We start from the raw sequence: 23,448 nt of genomic DNA on the forward strand, positions 1-23,448 counted from the left end.
TATTATTAGAATAACGTCAGTCTTTCAATAAATTACAGAAAATATAAGAAGCTTTACCGCCTCCCTGTTAATATTTATTTATTCAGATAATGAGGTGCGAGTTTGAAAAGGAATCCAATCGAACTAGTAAAAAACGCCTTCTCATCTCAATTACCGTTGCTGCCTGGGAAGAAGTTATAACCAGTTCATACAACATTTCCTCAATATCTGGGTAATCTCTTTTACATCCTAATAAACTTGCTTATTTGGTTTATTGTTAGACACATTTGTGTGTAAGTTTGAATACCGCTTAAGCCGTTGCTAGGGGCGTGAGAGATGTTGCACTTGAACAACAGTATCTCTTATGAACATGCTCAATCAAACCGACTCTGTATTTTTTATATAATATTGTTGTTTTTATTTCTTCAAGGGATCACCCTTTCCCAGATTATATACATAAACCAGGGTAACAAACAAAAACCAGGGTAACAAACGGAGGTCAATTATATTCGTATTGGCATTTTTCTTTTCTACCCTTATTACCACTCGACATACATCGGTCTGATTGGTAATGTTTTGTAATGGAAATGTCATCATTGAAGCAATTCAATGCTCATTTTATGTTTCGTTTGAAATGTAGTTGTCAAGTGATACTCGATTTTCTTTCATAATTATGAATGGTTTTCTATTTAGCTATGTCGACTATATACAAATAATGGCATACGATTTTCACGGACCTTGGAGTTATGTTACCAGTTTCAGTTCACCACTTTTTTCACGTTTATCGAATCCAGGATTTCACCAGCAACTTAGCCAGGTAATGTCTATGATAGAACACCATTAAGGTGTGATTGTACTGTTTTTAGTTCAATTGTGTAGGAAGCTTATAGCTTACAGACGCACACTAGAATCAGTTCATCGAACAAATCAGTACTGGGAAATAAGTATAAAGTTTCTTTTGCAAGGAAACGCGCCTGATGGGTTTAAACTCACAGTTTTAACGAGAAAATCAAATAACTATACCGAGGCGTTAACCACTCACCCATACCGCCACTTATATTATAGTAGGTTAACAATACTTATCAAATATGAAGTCCCCCTCTCAACAGTTATGAAAATTTCAACTCATGGAGAATTAAGGCTGCTTAATCGTGGCACGGTCTTTAACAGACACGCAAATGTTTATTTCTCGTGTGACAAACAAAACGTTTTAATGTCGCATTAATTACCTCACGAGCACTCTAAATTTGCCAGTTTATCTATTAATATGAGGAAAGGACAACACAATAGACCCATCCAAAAGCTCACACGTCATCAGGTTCAAACGCATCAATTTTATTATGCGACCACCGCCCTATCACTTACAAGTGCGTACACTGTAGTCCAGCTATAGCGAACAAAACCTTGCTTGCTGACACAGGTCGGACTGACGATAAGAAAATCAGCATATTGGTTGCTCCTGGCTGGAAAAAATAACCTATTTATAACACACCGTTATAACCATCCTTTAAACGTCGTCTCGTGCGTTGTTAGTCTTGTTTTCTTTTTGCTTGTGACAAGTCGAACATATGACCATAAAAACACGGGACGGTGGGATATAGTCACAATAGAAGTGTAAAGTAGTGGGTCCAGAATGCTCTCCCTATAGATTTATGTACATTTTTTGTAACAATGCATTTTTTACTAGATTCAGTATCGGCAGGGTCTATGGTTCAATATATTGCAGGCGTGGGCAGTAGACAGATGGATATCTGGAGGGGCTCCACGTAACAAGCTGGTCATGGGTCTTACAAGCACGGCTATATCATTTGCACTCAGTAATAGAACCCTAAATGATGTTGGATCCCCGGTGGATGGTGCTGGGAAAAAAGGACCCTACCTAGGCGTTGAAGGGCATGTGACCTATTATAGGGTATACTTTCTATACTTTTTTATTCAAACTTCAAAGGCCGATATTAGATGGTCATGCAATAAGTAATAGCCTAGATGATCACAAGATAAAATGAATTAAGTACATGCACATACATTTAAATGTGGAATGTGCTAGATCTATTTGTGTCCCTGGTTGTATATTAATTTGTTCCAATGTAAAGCGGCAACTTTTGTTTATAATTCAAAGGTGTGTGAAATGATAAAGTATGGGGCGATACATCGCTGGGACGACGAACAAAAGATGGCCTACGCATATTTAGATGACCAATGGGTTGGTTATGGCAATCCCAAAAGTATGAAAGAAAAAGTAAGTACAGTCGCTTCAGATAACATTATATTTTGTTATTTTTAAAAGTAATCTTGTCACATTGAAATCAACAAACCCTGAAACTTCAGCAGTTTTAGATGACTATAATATATACCGATACGATATTTTGAAGCATAAGTAAACCTTCAACATATAGAAATACAAAACAGAAAAAAGCAGTAGCATCACCTACAACACAAACAAATAATTATGACAGAATTTATTGATTTTGTGTTTCTACACTGATACGACCAACACGACAAATATTGTCGTCCTCGTCATATTGCCGTTTGGCTTGCTAGGACAAAAGTGATATAATGACATGGGAGAAACCATTTAACATGAAATATTGAAGTAAATGAGACAATGAAGTATTGACATGATGACACAAACAACGTTTATTGTACAATTAATAAAAATCTAATATATTTTATGATTTGTTACTCCATACCGTTCCTGATATCATACTTATACATGTTCATGTATAGAAATAAATTTCACGCGTACAAAAGAACAATACAATTCCAAACTGACCTAACTGCTTTGTGGTACTCGTATGAAACTTAAACTCATGATAATAATTATATCATATTTGAAGTGACATACAATGGCGCTTGATTTCAGGTGAAGTTTGCTTACAGTCGGGGTATTGCCGGTGTTATGTTTTGGACACTGGATCAAGACGATTTTCTCGGGTATTACTGCAATGACGGGGAATATCCTCTCCTTACCGCAATACACAATGCTATACACGATTTGGCGCCAACACAGAGTCCATTTGTGGATGACGTCAGCACGAGTACCACACATTCAACAACGCCTAAAGATTTCCGACTTCATATTAGCACTGATAAAAGCGGACTTGACGTTCAATTGATACCAACGAGCACAGCAACAGGTAGTGGACCAGGGATTCCAAAACCGAGTATGTTTACTATTTTTTTTGTCCATGGGCCCGGATTTGATCATTTAATCCCTTCGATTTACAGCTAAAAGTAAATTCGCATTCAAGAACTCCTTTCGATTTCTATATTGGTTTCCCCTTCGATGATTCGCAACATGTCATATTATAGCATAAAATCGGCTATTTTTCCCTATTTTGCCCATGTTATAACGGGACCAAAACCATGTGTTAACATAGTCACGCGCTCTTGTTATAGCCCGGTTTCACCTATGCGCAATACATACAGGGCCCAGTAAACAAACAAAAAAAATGACGATTTGGCCTGTTTGCCAAAGAGTCATGCGCTCTTGTTATATTGAAATTATTGATTCGAGGGCCTCAATCGCATTAAATACGGCGAGCAGCATTCAAGTAACTATGCCGGAAATACGGCGTATATACATCGCTGCTAATCTTGGTTGTCGCCCTTTCTAAGAAACGGACAGTTGTCAATGTAAACAAATTACTGGCATTCAGTTTAACCCTCCGATTAACTTACAAAACAAGATAACACAAAACGAATATGAGAACATGTTGTTTTATTGATGCTTATGTTGATAAATGCTCTTTATATTTCTTTGAGAGATTAATGTTTAGTGCCTGATTTTTTTTATAAACTTGTGTGCTTGAAAAAACCCGATTCTGATGACGTCACTGATCTTTTTTCTACCGTCAATCTGAAATCATTCTAAGAATTTCTGAGGGTCATGTTTTGTATTGGGAAGAGTAATGTAACGTTGTTGTTTTTTTTTCCTTGAGATAATATTTCTCCAATGTCAAGCTTTACAATATCAATTAAAATTCAAAATTTCGTTCGGTTCGTTGTTGGCCCCGGAAAAATAAAACGCATACGTAAAACATGTAGAATTGGATAAATACCGTCCAAGCACAAGGATTTAATGTATTGTGTTTTGTATTAAATATACATCATGAATCTGTTTTAAAATTTTATGCTATAATAGCGTCAACGCACGTTTATTTCGTGTTATAAAGTCTGCAGAGTCCCTCAGAACTGTTGGAGCCCTCGCCCTACCGGGCTCGGGCACCAACCGTTCCTCGGGACTCTGCAGACGTTATAACACGGAAAAACGTGCGTTAATCCTATATTAATGAATCAGAAAAGGTAAGCAGTTCTGCTGTACATGAATTTGAAAGCTATAAATAGCTCTAAATGTTCTGATTTTTGACACTTAGGTTATACATTTGTTATTTCCCTTTTTTAATAGTACATGAAATTATAATGTGTTACATTTTGAATTAATTTACACACAGCATATCAAGTATACTATTAATGGTTGAATTTGTCAATATAAAAAAGATTTCATGAATAAAACTTTAATATTTTTGCTTTTGATAATTATTCTTAATTTATATTAATGAAATTAAATGTTTGGTAATAACATGTTGATATATTGGTTGTTTTGAAATAATTAAACTTTAGTATATAAAGTTACATTTCATTGGCGACAGTGATACAGCACACCACTTTGTGCTTCAAAAATAAATCATTAGGGCGCTATTTCAATGGAATACCCGCGTCCGTGATTATTATTCCATATGTACAGTAACATGCCATAAGTATTGGTTAAAATGGCGGCCATATTGGATTTTCACCGTAAATGGTGATTTTAAAAATTGAAAAACAGCAACAACTAAATCAACTTTCTCCATAATTTTTTGACAATCCTTACCTTAATACTTTGTTAGATGTCCTTTTAATCTAATAACTTCTTATAATCTAATAAATTCTTCTCGGAATGCTCTTATACAAACTCTGAATGTGCTCAGGTGAAATGCTGGTCCAAATGTCTTCAATATGATTGAAAAGATCACCCTCAGAAGTAATCGATAGGCTATAAGTCTATTTGTCAATTTTCTTTTTATAAACAACCAAATATTTTCAATGATATTCAAATCTGGTGACTGGGCAGGCCATGACATAGTTTTTATATGACTTTGAGCTATGAAATCACTGGTTGCCCGTGAAGTATGAACCGGAGCATTGTCCTGCTGAAATAAATAATTATCTCCTGGAAATGTCTGACTAAAACTGGCCACAAGTTAGCATCAAGTATGCTGATGTATTTCTGTGAATCAATATTACCTTCAACACGTGTAACAGTTCCAACACCCTCCCAACATATACACCCCCATATCATAACAGAGAACTTTCTATTTTTAGTTGATGGAATGAGGTCCAGTCTGTATCCTTCACTCTGTTTTCTCCAGACATACACTCTATTATCACCACCTACAACAACCTGGCTCTCATCAGAGAATATAACATTCTTCCACTGTCTCTCAACAGTCCACCACCTCTTCTGTAAACACCATGACAACCTCTTTTTCCTATTTTTAACTGTTACCACCACTCTCTTCCTTAAAACCCTCCTTTTAAAGTTGTGTTTGTGTAAATGACGCTGGACTGTCCTCTTGGATACTTGATTCACAGCATTTTCATTAAATTTGCATGTGATTTCACATAATGAGTTTCTCCTGTTCTTTTTCACAAGTCTTTCTAAAACGCGATAACCCCTCCCAGTCAGTAATGCAGGTCTGCCACTTCTTGATTTATTTTCCACAGAACCAGATGATTTAAATTTTTTCAAAATATTAAATACCGTACTATAAGGTATATCCAATGTCTCACATATTTTACTAGGTCTAAATCCTTTTAAATGCAAATCAACAATAATATTCTTCTTATCTGGTGACAATTCTTGACCTTTCCTACCCATTACATTGTTTACACAAAGAATGCTACAACACAGTGATTGATGACATCATAAATGACATCACACCTAAAAGCATGGCTGTGCTATTAATATCTGTGGTATTTACGTCAACATTGATTGGCAGCATGTGATCAAAGGGAAACTAATCCTACAGACATGCTCAATTGAATCCAATATGGCCGCCATTTTAACCAATACTTATGGCATGTTACTGTACGTTATTTTCTTATAGTATAGCTAACAGAGGATAATTATTTGTAGAAATGATATAATTTCATTCAAATACCAAAACCAGTTGTAACATCAAAGAATTAGGTAAAAAGAAAAAGGAAAAAGATTGAATACCAGTTAGGTTTTTGAATAACATCTCTTTAGCAACCGAAGACCAGATGTTGTTGTTTTAATCTGTCATTGGTGCATCATAAACTTATGGGTTCTCCAACACTATTTTGGTGAGCTTTTTAGTATTTTCTTTCGAAATCGATAAAGTACTTACTTTTGTTCGAGGCATTTTGTCGTGACGCGACCTGTCCGTGACTGTCCGCGTCCGTAAAAAATAGCTCATCCTGCGAAGGGTATGCCACAGCAAAACCTGTATTGTGTGGCCTTACGAGCGGATGGGCCCTCATTAAGCATAGGCTATAGATAGATAGCATCATTGATTTGATCTGCATTTTGAACATGAAATGTAATGTTTTTTTATGAATTGTTTTAAAGCAATTCAGCAATAAAGTATACTGATCTCTAAATAAATCAATTAACAAAAGATTTTTTATATATATCACCAATGTCAAATAGCTTCTATATCTTTGACTCGCACGAACATGATGTTTGTGAATTTCCTTATACCTAACAGTCTTCTATTATATTAATAAATAATGTATCACCATTTAACGCGTGTATAACAAACAAAAAATTCCTGAATTTGGTCTTTTTGCAATTCATCCCATTTTTTTTTCATTCCAGAGTGTGTTCTACTTTCAGTATTGAAAGAAACCATTTTTTTTATTTGACATGAAAAAATGCATGTTATATTAGTATATTATAATATTAGTCCCTTTTGTTACTATTTGTATATTTGTTACAATTATAATAATAAAACAAGAGGGCAATGATGGCCCTGAGGTCGCTCACCTGTATATAGGCCCCCCAACCCCCTCCCCCCAACGTTGCAGGGCCAATTGGGCTCTTTGAAAGAAGATTTTTTTAAAGTTTTTACTATACACATATAGTTAAAAACAATGACACCCCTGGGGCCAGACCAGTTTTGACCCCAGGGCTTTTATTTGAACAAACTTTGTAGACACTTACTAGAAGATGTTTCATGCTTAATATCTAAACTCTAGCTATTTGGGTTTTTTCAAAGAAGATTTTTAAGTTTTTGCTATACACATATAAAGAAAATCAATGACCCCCGAGGCGGGGCCAATTTTGACCCCAGGACTTTTATTTGAACAAACTTTGTAGACACTCACTAAAAGATGTTTCATGCTTAATATCTTAACTCTAGCTATTTGGGTTTTTTCAAAGAAATTTTTTTAAGTTTTTGCTATACACATATAAGGAAAATCAATGACCCCCGGGGCGGTGCCAATTTTGACCCCAGGACTTTTATTTGAACAAACTTGGTAGACACCTATTAGAACATGTTTGATGCTAAATATCTTAGCCATAGCTCTTTGAGTTCTTTAAAAGAAGATTTTTTAAGTTTTTACTATATATGCATATAGCGAAAATCAATGATCCCCCGGGGCGGGGCCAATTTTGACCCCAGGGCTTTTATTTGAACAAACTTGGTAGACACTTATTAGAACATGTTTCATGCTAAATATCTTAGCTTTAACTCTTTTGGTTCTTAAAAAGAAGATTTCTTAAGTTTTTACTATATGTATATAGGGAAAATCAATGACCCCCTGGGGTGGGGCCAATTTTGACCCCAGGGCTTTTATTTGAACAAACTTGGTAGACACCTATTAGAACATGTTTGATGCTCAATATCATAGCCATAGCTCTTTGACTTCTTTGAAAGAAGATTTTTTAAGTTTTTACTATATGCATATTGGGAAAATCAATGACCCCCCGGGGCGGGGCCAATTTTGACCCCAGGGCTTTTATTTGAACAAACTTGGTAGACACTCACTAGAAGATGTTTCATGCCAAATATCTAAGCTCTAGCTCTTATGGTTTTTTAAAAGAAAATTTTATACGTTTTTACTATATGTATATAGGGAAAATCAATGACCCCCCGGGGCGGGGCCAATTTTGACCCAAGGGCTTTTATTTGAACAAACTTGGTAGACACTTATTAGAACATGTTTCATGCTAAATATCTTAGCTTTAACTCTTTTGGTTCTTTAAAAGAAGATTTTTTAAGTTTTTACTATATGCATATAGGGAAAATCAATGACCCCCCCGGGGCGGGGCCAATTTTGACCCCTGGGCTTTTATTTGAACAAACTTGGTAGACACCTATTAGAACATGTTTGATGCTAAATATCTTAGCCATAGCTCTTTGAGTTCTTTAAAAGAAGATTTTTTAAATTTTTACTATATGCATATAAGGAAAATCAATGACCCCACGGGGCTGGGCCAATTTTGACCCCAGGGCTTTTATATGAACAAACTTGGTAGACACCCATTAGAACATGTTTCATGCTAAATATCTTAGCTGTAGCTCTTTTGGTTCTTTAAAAGAAGATTTTTAAAATTTTTACTATATGTATATAGGGAAAATCAATGACCCCCCGGGGCGGGGCCAATTTTGACCCCAGGTCTTTAATTTGAACAAACTTTGTAGACACTTACTAGAAGATGTTTCATGTTAAATATCTAAGCTCTAGCTCTTACGGCTTTTTAAAAGAAGATATTTAAAGTTTTTTTTTCGGTTGCCATGGCAACCAGAGTTCTGCATGGAATTAAATTCTTTGAACAATTTTTAAAGGTGACCACCAAAGGAACATTCCTGTGAAGTTTGGATGAAATTGGCTAAGTGGTTTATGAGGAGATGTCATTTAAAGTAAAAGTTTACGGACGACGGACGGACGGACGGACGCCGGACGAAAAGCGATCACAAAAGCTCACCCTGTCACTTTGTGACAGGTGAGCTAAAAACAACAGACTTTGATATTTTTATCATCTTATGTTACTGACTACAGTAGTGACACAAACAGAACATAGTACAGTCATGTCACATAACATTTACAAATCTTGTAAGTTTTGTTTGTATTCAATGGAATTACTTTCCTTACCAGGTAGGCATCAATGAAGGCATTTTTATATTAAATATCTTACCCCTCTTTTGAATTATGGACAGTGCATAAGATAAGTATAATTATGCAAAAAATGGTTTACAAAACATTCGGAAAAAATCTACAATAGTACTTAATCTGAATATAACATGACCTGTGCGTAGGAATAATTTGGTAAGGTATCTGTAATGAGCGTATTTTTTGCGCGGAGCTTCTCAATTGCTGCATTGCAGCAACATTTGTACTTGTTATATTTCTGTGTTTTCAATATGGTTTAATAAATAGACATGATCAATTGGGCAAAGAATTAAATATTTTATTGGTATTTTCATATGAGAACAAATATTATGTAAATGTGTAAAAACACTAAAAACATCGTTCTGTCATTTAGCTTGATATTTGATAGATATAATTATATCTTTATTCTAAATATTTAGTCGGAGTAAAAACTGTTTAATATTCATTGTACTAATTCAAATTTGAAAACGGCAAAATTGAAGATATTGCAGGTTCCGCTTGATTGAGCCAGTTAACGGACAGTATTGATAATTGTTATCTACCGTCAAATATAGATAACATACAATATTGAAACATACTACCAAGTGTTACTGCAAAATATATAACTTATCATTATCTCTGTGTTAAACAGCCAACAGAGCTAAATTTTCAGTATTGGATATTTTTGATAATTGTGTATTCAGTAGAATAGAGAAAATGGAATCCGTAAAGAACGCATGAAGGGGCAAAATTAAAACTGTTGCAGACTCGGTTTTATTATCACAACCGCCCATGCAAATACTCAATCAAAACGAGCCTGCAGCATTTCAATTTTGCCATTTTGTTGTTTCTTTTTAGGGATTCTGTTTCTCTCCTTTCTGTAGAAAAGTCTCCGAGACAGTATCTTCCCATTAGACCAAAGCTGCACAATTGTGTCGTTTCAAACTCCAAATGTTCCTATCTAGTTTACTTTCATAATACGTTATACTTTTCTTGTCTATAAGACTTAATCAAGTGTTGTGCTTTCTAGGGTAATGGTTAAATTTATTGAACTTTGTGTTAACAAATGTTTTACATATTGACATCGCAAACTTATACTTGGTACACAATGTACATACAAAGTAAAATACGCAACATTTATTTCACTTTTACTTATCTAATATTAAGTCGAATGAATTTTACAATCAGTTATTAAATGGATTGATATCAAATGACAAAAATATGCTCTTTCCACATTATCTATTCTGACAAATATTGTAGGAATGGCTAACACTTATCATCGAAATTTCACATGCTATAATCCGCTTCGTGATTATTTAACAATCATTGCTCTTATTGCCAATTTTTTTACAAAGTTTGTCTTTTACATTTTTAGAGTCCACGTTGAAGAACTTTTGTTATTTTACTAACTGGTCAAACAAGTTTGCGTCATTTGACGCCAGATTTGACATCCGGGACATCAATGTAACGCTGTGTTCACATCTTATCTACGCTTTCGCAAAAATTGACGCATCAAATGTTAGACTTACTCCGTCCCAAAATGATGACGACAATGGTCAACTTGTCAACAAGAAAGGAAGATATTTCGACTTTAATAAGCTGAAGATAGAACACCCGAACTTAGTGACACTTTTATCAATAGGCGGTGCCAATGCCGGAAATGGTGGATTTGCGTCAATTGTTCGTTCACCAGAGACGATGAAATTATTCTCTAGAAATGTAGCGATATATCTGAGGGATCGTGATTTCGATGGTATCGTTATCGATTGGGAGTGGCCGGATGATATATACCGAAACAAATTCACACAATTACTAAAGGTATTTTCATATAATAGTATATAAATAACACAAAGGTTTGTGGGTTATAGTAAATATATCATCCCGAGGAAAATACTGTTACCCGAGGCGTATCTTTATGAAATACAACTAAACGTTCAATCTTAACATTGATTGGCAATTTATTTAGTTGATCGTCTCATTCTAATCATGTTATATACAATACATCAAATAAAACAGTAAAACATAACCGGACTTACGTCATAGAATATAGCTTTTGACCAATTTAATTTTGTAAATACTTACTAATGAACACTAACCTATACTAACCTATATCTTGTTAATAACACAAATGATAGCTTATCATTTGTGCCTGTTTACTTTACTAGCACGTGGGTACATCCTTAATAAAGAACGACTTAATAAAATTGTCATAGACTATAGTTTGTCGCAAGAAATTAAATAAATTAGGCGTTTAATGTCATGTTTTTGTAGAAGTTTAAGTCGCGCGACCATTTAATTTTGTAAATACGTACTTATAGAAGTTAACCGACTAAGTGCTTTAAATTATTTTTTATAAACAGTCAATGTGTTACGATTAATTTGAAACATTGCAATCCTATTGGACAATAAATAATTTCAAACACTATTGTGATGTAACTCACCATACTAAAAATACTTTGTCGTCTATAATATTTTATTATCATAGCTTAAAGATGCACACCCGAAGACTACGACATAGAAATGTAACATTCTTCCTTATTAAGGCAAAACACGTGTCAAAAAGTTATTTGAAAATGTTTTTCATTTAAGCCAGGACTTAATTAGAGTATCCATCTATCTTCCATGACTTTTGCAGCTATATTTAAAACCGATCTACATACTGTAATTTATTTGTCTGTTTTTAAATTCCTGTATCGCATCATTTACATTTTCAGATGCTAGTTTAATCTGTGTAATGATACAATTTTGGATTGTTTGAAAATCCAGACTGGTTTTTGTGTATTCCTTTCTTCGAAACGATAATTGTGTCCTCTTTGTCCCCATAAAACAATTTATTCTCTCTTATTACTCTAATAATTGTTTGCATTTAAAGGAAGAAAAACGAAGTAAAACGAATAAAAACATCTACATGTAGGTTAAGTAGATAGATATATTTAACATATATCTGTACCTTATGTTGGACACGGATATTACCTTATGGCACTGTATATCTTAAATTATCCTTATTACACTTTTTAAGTGAACATGCAATTTGTTCACAAGCACAAATAGTTGCGCATTGAATGACAGCAAAGTGACATAAATGACAGTGAAGAGAACTGACTTAACCATACTTAGGGTTATTTAAGTTATTGGGTAATTATGCGAGACATACCCCTGATTTTACTTGTAACATTTATTATACATGTATATACTATTTTATGACCAATGAAAACGTTTTAAAAATATGTGCAATCCAATTAACAGGATTTAACCGACAATTAACAAGTTATCATAATTTATATGCCTTTCTTTTCATATTGTGAATATTCTTTTCTTCAGATTATGAGGCATGAGTTTGAACAAGAAGCAGTTCGCACGAGTAAAAAACGATTGCTCATCTCTATTGCTGTTGCTGTCGGAGAAGAAACTATTACCAGTTCATACAACATTTCCTCAATATCCAGGTAAACTGTTTTATAGCTGCTGTTGGATACCCCTGCTTATAAGAAAAGATTTAATGATATAAAGACCACATAACCCGCATGGTCGTTTCCTCAATGATTATATATAAAGCTCATCTCGTGTACATTTGAAATAAAATTGTAAAGTGGTGTAATTTTCTTTCATACGAGTTTTCTAGTTTTATTACTACTGACCGTTCGAAGGCTGTACCTCTTTATGTTCCTTCACATGGATGTTTTGTGAGTTGTTAAATGTTTAAAATGTTTGCACGTTTTTGATGTGCTACATTGTTAAAACATCATTAACGGTAAGTATATTCTTCCCATTCCCCCTTTTATCCCGTTTTGTGCCTTTCCCCCACCCCCTTTACCACTTATTGTTCCCTTACACCCCTTGTCCCTTCAATTCCCTTATTGGGGCCTTTTAGTTCTAATCATTTCACTAATTAATTACATGCCCCCCTCCTGTCACCGCCCTTGTGTCTTCTCCCAATTATTAGATCGGTGCCTTCTTGGAGCCCTACTGGTGTGACTGGATTGTGTCGAGTTCTGTGTTCTATGAACGTTGATTTGCCTTGTTGGTCTTTATTCTCATTTTTTCTCATTTTTCTCATTTGTATTTAGGGATGTTGACTATATACAAATAATGGCGTTTGATTTTCATGGACCTTGGAGTGATGTTACAAGTTTCACTGCACCACTTTTTTCACGAATATCAAATCTCAGATTCAACCAACAACTTAGTCAAGTAAGTTCTGATATTGTAGTTATAATTCAAGCACAGTGTATTTTCTGCTTACCAGTTTTGTGATATAATTTCTGGCCCCCTAAGATGATTCAAATACATTGTACTTCAAATGTTGTTGTGCCGACACAAAAAAAAACAACAAAAAATTCGTATGATCGATTCAGATGATAAAAATGATCGTGTTTGGAAGACAATTTAATAAATGTATTATTGATAAACTCACTCAATTTGTCGTTCTGTCGTGATGGTGTTGCTACATGGTGTAAAGTTTATTATTGCATGGCTGAAAACAGAATGACTAAAACAATCATTAAATGAAGCGAGACGTAATGTTTGCTTAGCCTAGACTAATAATTTAAGTAACTTATGGATACACATTACAATCTTATATAATTAATCGTTCAACAATAATATGGAAATATAAATAAATTCATAAAAAATACCTAAAATGATCATTCATTGCCAAAATTTCTATCATCGACAACAGCACAATGTTTAGCTACAAACAAAACAACAATGTGGAACAAGGCAACGATATACTAACCTGTTTGTTAGGACGACGCATACACATTGTAGGTAGAGTCACAAACGTGACGTGGTTGTTGATTTATACAACCGTGTTGATGACGAAGTTGTACCTTTTAGCGATGAGTTTGATTAAATGGCAGCTTGATGTTGACACGGTGATGAAGTGTTTTCGTTTCTCTAAGTTTACACACATATACTTATATCCAATATTTCATTAGTGATTAAGATAAATTAATTATTTTTTGCTAATTTGTGCATTTATCACTTACGTGTATTTATGCTATAGAGCTATAGGGGTTTTCTATACTTTACTATTAAGGTCGGTTCGATTAGGAAAACCAGAGAGCAAATAGCTAACTTTCTTGTACATGTAAAGAAGCAAGTTTATAGTGAAAATGATATGCCTCTTTAACCTTTCCCTTATATAAGCGTGTTTTGACGGCTTTTTGTCCCCCCCCCCCCCCACTATTTTGAGGCCTCTAACAGTAAACAAATGTCCTATTTAGGCCCAAAACACTGTTTTTCGTTTGAGATATGTTGTTAAAAAGTGACCTTTTTTCGGCGCGGCCCCAATCAAAATGATACATCAGGGGTTGCCAGAAGGGAGATGTGCCCCCTTCAGTTTGGAGGATTTGAAGGGGGGGGGGGGCGGTAGTCCCACTCATCGCCAAGAACATTTTGGACATGTGACAGGCTAAAAATGGCCTCAGGTCGATCTTATGGTGCCGTGAAACCAACGCTGAAAAACCTTTTACTCTGTCTCATTGCATTGAGGAGTTGCAGTGCTTTGAAATCAGTTTTGATGAAAAAAACAAAGCAAAATAGTGCTTTTTCGCAATTTTGAGACGCCCCCCTTTGACATGGTAACAGGAATTTTAAGATTGATCATGTTGTTACAGAGGTTATGGTTCGTTCAGTTAGCATATGTGCCAAGTTTCATTAGTATTGAAGCATTTTTCATAGATTTATAGCAGTTTGAACTTGTAACAGGAGGCTTTTAAATGAAAACGGCCATTTTTCACAATATGCTCATGGGGTGAAAGGTTAAAACAAAAATGCATATACAATTGTTACCATTTTTATATACTCTTTGAGATAGTGCTTACGGAGAGAGTTTCTAAAAAAGCTTTTCAAGTTTCCAACTCAATCCGTACATTTTATAATTTGTCAATTATCATGTAAATGAAATGATTATAAAATATAAATATAATATTGTTTAAATTAAATTAAGGTGGCATGTTATTTTGAAAAAATATAAGCAATATCTATGTTCATATATGATTTTTCAGGCGTGGGCAGTAGACAGATGGATATCAGGAGGTGCTCCATGTAACAAGCTGATAATGGGTCTTACAAGCACAGCCACATCATTTACTCTCCGTAATAGAACCGTTACCGATGTGGGCTCCCCGGTTGATGGTCCAGGGAACAAAGGGCCATACCTAGGCAGTAATGGACATGTGACCTATTATAGGGTACTTAAGTTTATCAGAAAACATACAATCTTTGTTATTATTTCTACAAAGTGATGCAATTTGAAAGTTTTATTGGGTTTTGATCTTGATATTCTTTTTCAAGAATGGAATGTTTGTTTTAAATAATTGTATTGTTGTACAGAAAAAGTTTAATTAAGCAATACGTAGGGAATCTTTGATGAACTCTTTAAATTACTATGTACACTTTCTATAAATAAACCATTGGAAACAAATCTCATCAAATACATAACAATGAGATGATATTCATAGTTCCGGATAGATAAGTAGACAGTGCTAATGAACATAACGAAACAATGTAATCTTCAATGCTTTACAAAGTTGTTGATATATACATATCGTGTCAGGCGGTAAATGCAGCATAATTTCACGATTCTATATTCAATATGATATTTCTTTAAGCGAAGTCCGTGATAATATTTTTTTTTCATTTTAAAAATGTAGAACATCAACCTTTTTATAAATTGAAGGTGTGTGAAATGATAAAGAATGGAGCAATTCATCGATGGGACGATGAACAAAAGACGGCGTACGCATATTTAGAAGACCAGTGGGTTGGGTATAGTAATCCTAAAAGTATGAAAGAAAAAGTATGTATGATCGCTTCGGATGATATAAATGATCGTGTTTGGAAGAAAATTTAATAAATGTATTATTGATAAACTCACTCAATTTGTCGTTCTGTCGTGATGGTGTTGCGACATGGTGTAAAGTTTATAATTGCACGGCTGAAAACAGTATGACTGAAACAATCATTAAATGAAAAGACATAATGTTTGCTCAGCCTAGACTAAAAATTTAAGTAACTTATGGATACATATTACAATCTTATATAATTAATTGTTCCACAATAGTATGGAAATATAAATAAATTCACGAAGTCAACAGATTATTTCATAGCTTTACGCACCTTAATGGTTACAAGATTGTATTCAAAATTGCCTCAAGTAATAAACGATGACGCCTAATTTCAGGTGAAGTTTGCTTACAGTCGGGGTATTGCCGGTGTCATGTTTTGGACACTGGATCAAGACGATTTTCTCGGACATTACTGCAATAACGGGAAATATCCTCTTCTTACCGCAATATATAACGCTATTAATGAACTAGCACCAACACAGAGTCCATTTGTGAATGACGTCAGCACTAGTTCCACACATTCTACCACACCTAAAGATTTCATACTTTATAATAGCACTGATAAAAGCGGACTTGACGTTCAATTGATACCAACAAGCACAGAGACGGGTGGCAGTGGATCAGGGATTTCAAAACCGAGTAATGTTATGCAATTTCTCTGTTTTTAATATGATTAAATAAATAGACATTGACCAATTGGTATTTTTCATTGTTTTTTTTCATATGGGAACTAATATTATGTTAATATGAAAAAACATTGTCATTAGCTTGTATATTTGATTGATATAATTATATATGTATTCTTAATATTTAGTTGGTGTAAAATAGACAAAATAAGAACTCTTAGAGAATGTCCAAAACGGCAAAATTGAAAATAATGCAGACTTGGTTTGCCTGAGCCTGTTAATGTGCGCTACTGTCAAGTACAAACTACCGTCCACGCATCCTCGCACCGGCTTAAGCAGAATTCAGCAGTTAAACATGAAATGGTAGTTTTATTTTAGAAACATCCACAGATGTGTTCATACGGCGGTTATCATGAGACCTTCATTGTGACACGTTAGTGCCATTGCATGAAAAGCGGCGTATGGTCAAAGCGTGTGCCTTTTAATGAGAAAAGAATCGGCGGAAGTAAACAAAATGGAATTTTAAAAGGGAACAGAGGTTATGAAATCTGCAGATAATCACAGATAAGACGCCAAAAAGCAGGCCACATATCCTAAGGGTGATATAACAGTATTCAAGTAGGAATATTGGAACCACACTGTACTGTCGTATTGAACGATCTTTAAGGATCGGATATATAACATCTCTGATTGAAGTGACTTTTTACAGATCTACACGGCACAATCAATGTGACAATAAGATTGCTCTGTTTGATTGAGCCTGTTCGTGGACGGTACTGTGAAGTGCAAACTACCATCCACGCCCAGTAGCTTCGGCTTAAGCAGAATTCAACATTTCATCATGGAATCGCAAAATTTTGAATTTAGAACATCCGCAGATGTGTTCATACGGAGGTTATCATAGAACCTTCGAAATGACACTTCCGTACCAGCATATGGTAAATTTCTGGTAAAAATGTGATCCATTGGAAGCATTTAAAACTGAAAATTACAGACTCGGTTTAATTGAGTCTGTACATGAGGGATAATGAAAAGTGCAACATGCCTCACGTCCTCTAACACTAGCTTGAGCGGTAATTGATATTCAACACTTAAAATTACCGGACTCAATTATCTTAAAGGACCAGAAAACACTGAAGTGAAGTACGAGGCAACTTTTCACGGCTGCCATACAGAGCTGTTTAATATTCATTGTACTACTTCAAATTTGGTCTACGAGCTATCTATTTTTCGGGATTTGAACTTTTGCACATCATCCAAATATACAGAATCCCTTAATAACGTTTAAAAACGGATAAATTGGGGGTATTGCAGGTTCAGTTTAAGAAAATAGAGAAAAAAGAATCCGTAAAGAGCGCCAAAAAGGGCAAAATTGAAAATGTTGCAGGCTCTGTTAATGGACGGTACTGGAAAGTGCAGGCTACCGTTCCCATATCGTAGCACCGGTTTAAGTTGAATTCAACATTTATACAAGCAAATGGTGAAAATCATCCGCAAAGTAAAGTTTCAAATTTACCATTTTCATGTTTAAATGTTGATGTCTGCTTAAGTCAGTGCTAGGAAGCGTGAATGGGAAGGTAGCTTGCAGTTACCACTACTGCCGATGCACAAACTCCAAATCTTCCTAACTGTTTTTTTTTCATAAGACATTACTCTTTCTGTCTATAAAATATGAAAAGAAAGATCAACAAGGAAAGGTGACGTTCAATATGTTATGCTTTCTCTGGTTATGGTTGAATTTGCCTTTTTGTGTAGATATTTGTGTTTAAAAATGTTTTACATATTGGCACCGCAATCTTATACTAGGTACAAAATGTACATAAAAATAAAATGCGTAACATATATTTCACTTTTTCCTAATAATAGATCGAAAGAATTTCACAACCAAGTATTGAATGGATTGATATCAAAAGATGAAAATCATACTCTTTTCACATCATCTATTGTGAAACAAATACTGGTCATAACATTTTAACTATGTTAATTATACTGCTATATCGGGATGCTTACCTCTAACCTTAACTTGAAACCGGTTATCTAAAATAGAACAGATATGGATTTCCTAGGATTTTTGTAGGAATGGCTAACACTTCTCTAAATGCTTAAATCCGCTTCGTGATTATTTAACAATCATTGCGTTTATTGCCATTATTTTTTCAAATTTTGTATTTTACATTTCAGAATCCAAGTTGAAGACGTTCTGTTATTTTACTAACTGGTCAAACAAGCTGGCGTCATTTGACGCCAAATTTGACATCCGGGACATCAATGTAACGCTGTGTTCACATCTTATCTATGCTTTCGCAAACATTGACGCATCATATGTTAGACTTACTGCGTCCCAAAATGATGACGACAATGGTCAACTTGTCAACAAGAAAGGAAGATATTTCGACTTTAATAAGCTGAAGATAGAACATCCGAATTTAGTGACACTTTTATCAATAGGCGGTGCCAGTGCCGGAATTGGTGGATTTGTGTCAATTGTTCGTTCACCAGAGACGATGAAATTATTCTCTAGAAATGTAGCGATATATCTGCGGGATCGTGATTTCGATGGTATCAATGTCGATTGGGAGTGGCCGGACGATATATATCGAAACAAATACGCCCAATTGTTGAAGGTATTTCATATGCAGTATTAGTTAAGTAACGGGTTACACCGACATGACCCGTCTTGTCAAACTGATTTTAACGTCATTTTCAAAAGTTTGCATTCGTTGTCGATACATCTTGTTATTTAACAGATCAATTATGAGTCGATTATACTAACAGCTGATGTGATAGTAATTAATGTCGACAGTAAATAACATTATTGACATTGATAACATGTTTTACTAGATACCACATTCATACACATTAACTCTAGAAATATACCTCGATACATATGTAGTATATAATATATATAATATACCTCTTCTGTACATGTAAGCAGAATAAAGTTTAAATCTGAGCATTTGTTCACCGATGAATTTACCGTATTACTAAAATAAACAGAAATAAAGAATCCCCAAAGAACGCACAAAAGTTAAAAATGTTGCAGGCACGGTTTGATTGAGCCTGTTCATGAACGGTATTGAAAAGTTACCGTCCACGTCCTCTAGCACCGGCTTAAGCAGTATTCAATATTTAACATAAACTGGTAAAATTTGGAATTTTGAAACATCCGCAGATGTATTCATATGGCGGTTATCATAGAACCTTCAATGTGACACATGTACAATTCAATGAAAAGCGGTTTATGGTCCCTAAGTAAACAAATTCGTGTGCACTAAACGAATAAACAATGGGCGTATTCAAGTGAGGAATACTGGAACCACCCAACAAGAAAATAGTCGAATAGAAAGAACTAATCAAAACATTGATTTGCTATTTATTTAGTTTATTGTCTCATTCTAAGCATGTTATATACAATACATTATTTAAAACATTAAAACTTATCGGACTAACGTCATAAGATATATTGATTTTGACCAATTTAATTTGTAAATTCTTACTTATGAACACTAACATAAATCTAGTTATTGGTTATCATTTGTGCCTGTATAATTTATTAGCACGTGGGTACATGCTTACAACAGTACGACTTAATAAAGTTAGGTTGTCGCAAAAAATTAACTGAAATCTGCGATTAATGTCATGTTTTTGTAGAAGTTTCAGACTTATGTGATGTAACTCACCATACTAAAAACACTTTGTCGTCTAGCATATTGTATTATCATAGCTTAAAGATGCACACCCAAAGACTACGAAATAGAAATGTAACACTCTTCCTTATTAAGCTAAAACACGTGTCAAAAAGTTATTTCATTTTTTATTTCATTTAAGCCAGGATTTAATTATCTTCCATGACTTTTGCAGCTATATTTAAAACCGATCTACATACTGTAATTTATTTGTCTGTTTTTAAATTCCTGTATCGCATCATTTGCATTTTCAAATACTAGTTTAATCTTTGTAATGATACAATTTTTGATTATTTGAAAATCCAGACTGGTTTTTGTTTATTCCTTTCTTCAAAAAGATAACTGTGTCCTCTTTGTCCTGATAAATCAATTCATTCTTACTTATTACGCTAACAATTGTTTGCATTTAAAGGAAGAAAAACGATTAAAAAACATCAACATGTATGTTAAGTACATAAATATATTTAGCATGTATCTGTACCTTATGTTGAACACGGATCTTCAGTAATGGCACTACACATATATATCATAAACTATCCTTATTACACTTTTTCACTGAACTATAGCACAAATAGTTGTGCATTAAATGACAGCAAAGTGACATAAATGCCTGTGAAGAAAACTGACTAAACCATACTTATAATTATTTTTGTTATTGGATAATTATGCGAGACATACCCCTGCTTTTACTTGTAACATTTAATATATATACGATTTTATGAACAGTGCAAACGTTTTAAAAATATGTGCAATCCAATTAACAGCATTTTACCGAAAATTACCAAGTAGTTACACTGTATGAGCCTTTCTTTTCATATTGTGAATATTCTTTTCTTCAGATAATGAGGCGTGAGTTTGAAAAAGAAGCCGTTCGCACGAGTAAAACACGATTGCTCATCTCTATTGATGTTGCTGTCGGAGAAGAAACTATTACAAATTCATACAACATTTCCTCAATATCCAGGTAAACTGTTTTATAGTTTCTGTTGAATGCCCTTGCTTATAAGAAAAGATTTACTGATATTAATACCACATAACCCCATGGTAGTTTCCTCAATGATTCTATATAAAGCTCTTCTCGTTTTTGTTGTGCTACATTGTTAAAACGTCATTAACGGTAAGTATATTCTTCCCATTCCCCTTTTATCCCATTTTGTGCCCTACCCCCACGCCATTTTCCCCTTTATTTTCCCTTTACACCCCTTGTCCCTTCAATTCCCATATTGGGCCCTTTTAATTCTTACCATTTCACTAATTACAAGGCCCCTTCTTTTACCTTCCTTGTGTGTTCTCCTAATTATAAGATCGGTGCCTTCTTGGAGCCCTACTGGTGTGACTGGATTATATAGGGTGCTGCGTTCTGTGAATGTTGCTTTGCCTTGTTGATCTTTATTTTCATTTTTTTCTGTTATATTTAGGGATGTTGACTATATACAAATAATGGCGTATGATTTTCATGGACCTTGGAGTGATGTTACAAGTTTTACTGCACCACTTTTTTCACGAACATCAAATCCCAGATTCAACCAACAACTTAGCCAAGTAAGTTCTGATATTGTAGTTATAATCGAAGCACAGTGTATTTGCTGCTTTCCAGTTTTGTGATATAATTTCTGGCCCCCTAAGATGATTCAAATACTTCAAATGTTGTGGTGCCGACACAAAAAAGAAAAAACCTTAAATGATCATTCTTTGTCAAAAATTCTATCATCGACAACAACACAAATGTTTAGCTACAAACAAAATAACAATGTGGAGCAAGGCAACGATATACTAACCAATTGTTAGGACGAGGCAAATTCATTGAAGGTGGAATTTCGAACGTGACATGGTTGTTGATTTATACAACCGTGTTAATGACGAAGTTGTGCCTTTTAGCAATGAGTTTGATAAAATGGCAGCCTTGATGTTGGTACAGTAACGAAGTATTTTTGTTCTCTAAGATTACACACATATACTTATATCCAATATTCCATTAGTGATTAAGATAGATTAGGGTGGCATGTTATCTTGAAAAAACATAAGCAAGATTTATGTTCATATATGATATTTCAGGCGTGGGCAGTAGACAGATGGATATCAGGAGGGGCTCCACGTAACAAGCTGATCATGGGCCTTACAAGCACAGCCACATCATTTACTCTCAGTAATAGAACCGTTACTGATGTTGGATCCCCGGTGGATGGTGCTGGGAAAAAAGGGCCATACCTAGGCTTTGAAGGACATGTGACCTATTATAGGGTATTTAAGTTAATCAGTAAACATGCATTTGTTGTTATTATTACTACACATTGATGCAATTTGAAAGTTTTATTCGGTTTTGATCTTGATATTCTCTTTCACGAAGGGAAAGTTTGTTTCAAATAACTTTATTGTTGTACAGAAATAGTTTAATTAATTAAGCAATACGTAGAGAATCTGTGATCATTGTCTTCCAGAACTCTAATAATTACCATATAAATTTTCTATTAATAAACCATTGGAAACAAATCTCAACGAACACATAACTCATAATTTCGGAGTGATTAAACTAAAAGCTAATGAACAATACGAAACAATGTAATCTTCAATTCTGTAAAAAGTTATTGATATATTAATATCGTAACAGACGGTCAATACATCATAATTTTACGATTCTATATTTCTTTAGGCAATATTTTGTTTCATTTTGTACTGTCAAACACCAACCTTTTTATAAATTGAAGGTGTGTGAAATGATAAAATATGGAGCAATTCATCGATGGGACGATGAACAAAAGATGGCATACGCATATTTAGATGACCAGTGGGTGGGGTATGGCAACCCAAAAAGTATGAAAGAAAAAGTACGTATGATCGATACAGATGATATAAATTATCGTGATTGGAAGACAATTTAATAAATATATTATTGATAAACTCACTCAATTTGTCGTTCTGTCGTGTTGGTGTTGCGACATGGTGTAAAGTTTATAATTGCACGGCTGAAAACAGTATGATTGAAACAATCATTAAATGAAAAGACGTAATGTTTGCTTAGCCTCAGCTAATAATTTAAGTAACTTATGGATACATATTACAATCTTATATAATTTATCGTTCCACAGTTAATTTAGTTGTAAATAGTAATGTAAATAAATTCAAGACATACACAGATTAATTCAT

The 23,448-nt window shown here is 34.3% G+C and overlaps 1 protein-coding gene across 2 annotated transcripts in view; it reads left to right on the forward strand.

Annotated features, from left to right (window-relative positions):
- LOC132758983 (uncharacterized) overlaps nt 1-23,448 on the forward strand; it is a 47,802-nt gene that overhangs the window by 3,676 nt on the left and 20,678 nt on the right. The window contains exons 3-18 of one of the 2 annotated variants that reach the window (XM_060750702.1): nt 87-211; nt 673-796; nt 1,706-1,891; nt 2,099-2,218; nt 2,843-3,143; nt 10,517-10,959; nt 12,463-12,587; nt 13,209-13,332; nt 15,150-15,335; nt 15,824-15,943; nt 16,328-16,631; nt 18,800-19,242; nt 21,144-21,268; nt 21,723-21,846; nt 22,360-22,545; nt 23,010-23,129. In XM_060750702.1, the coding sequence (XP_060606685.1) occupies nt 87-211; nt 673-796; nt 1,706-1,891; nt 2,099-2,218; nt 2,843-3,143; nt 10,517-10,959; nt 12,463-12,587; nt 13,209-13,332; nt 15,150-15,335; nt 15,824-15,943; nt 16,328-16,631; nt 18,800-19,242; nt 21,144-21,268; nt 21,723-21,846; nt 22,360-22,545; nt 23,010-23,129 (3,156 nt within the window). The remainder of the gene's footprint in view (nt 1-86; nt 212-672; nt 797-1,705; nt 1,892-2,098; nt 2,219-2,842; nt 3,144-10,516; nt 10,960-12,462; nt 12,588-13,208; nt 13,333-15,149; nt 15,336-15,823; nt 15,944-16,327; nt 16,632-18,799; nt 19,243-21,143; nt 21,269-21,722; nt 21,847-22,359; nt 22,546-23,009; nt 23,130-23,448) is intronic. The other variant, XM_060750703.1, reaches the window with a different exon arrangement.

The sequence above is a fragment of the Ruditapes philippinarum genome, unplaced genomic scaffold (genome assembly GCF_026571515.1).
Source record: "Ruditapes philippinarum isolate M1 unplaced genomic scaffold, ASM2657151v2 ctg934_1_1_1_1, whole genome shotgun sequence".
NCBI lineage: Eukaryota > Metazoa > Mollusca > Bivalvia > Venerida > Veneridae > Ruditapes > Ruditapes philippinarum.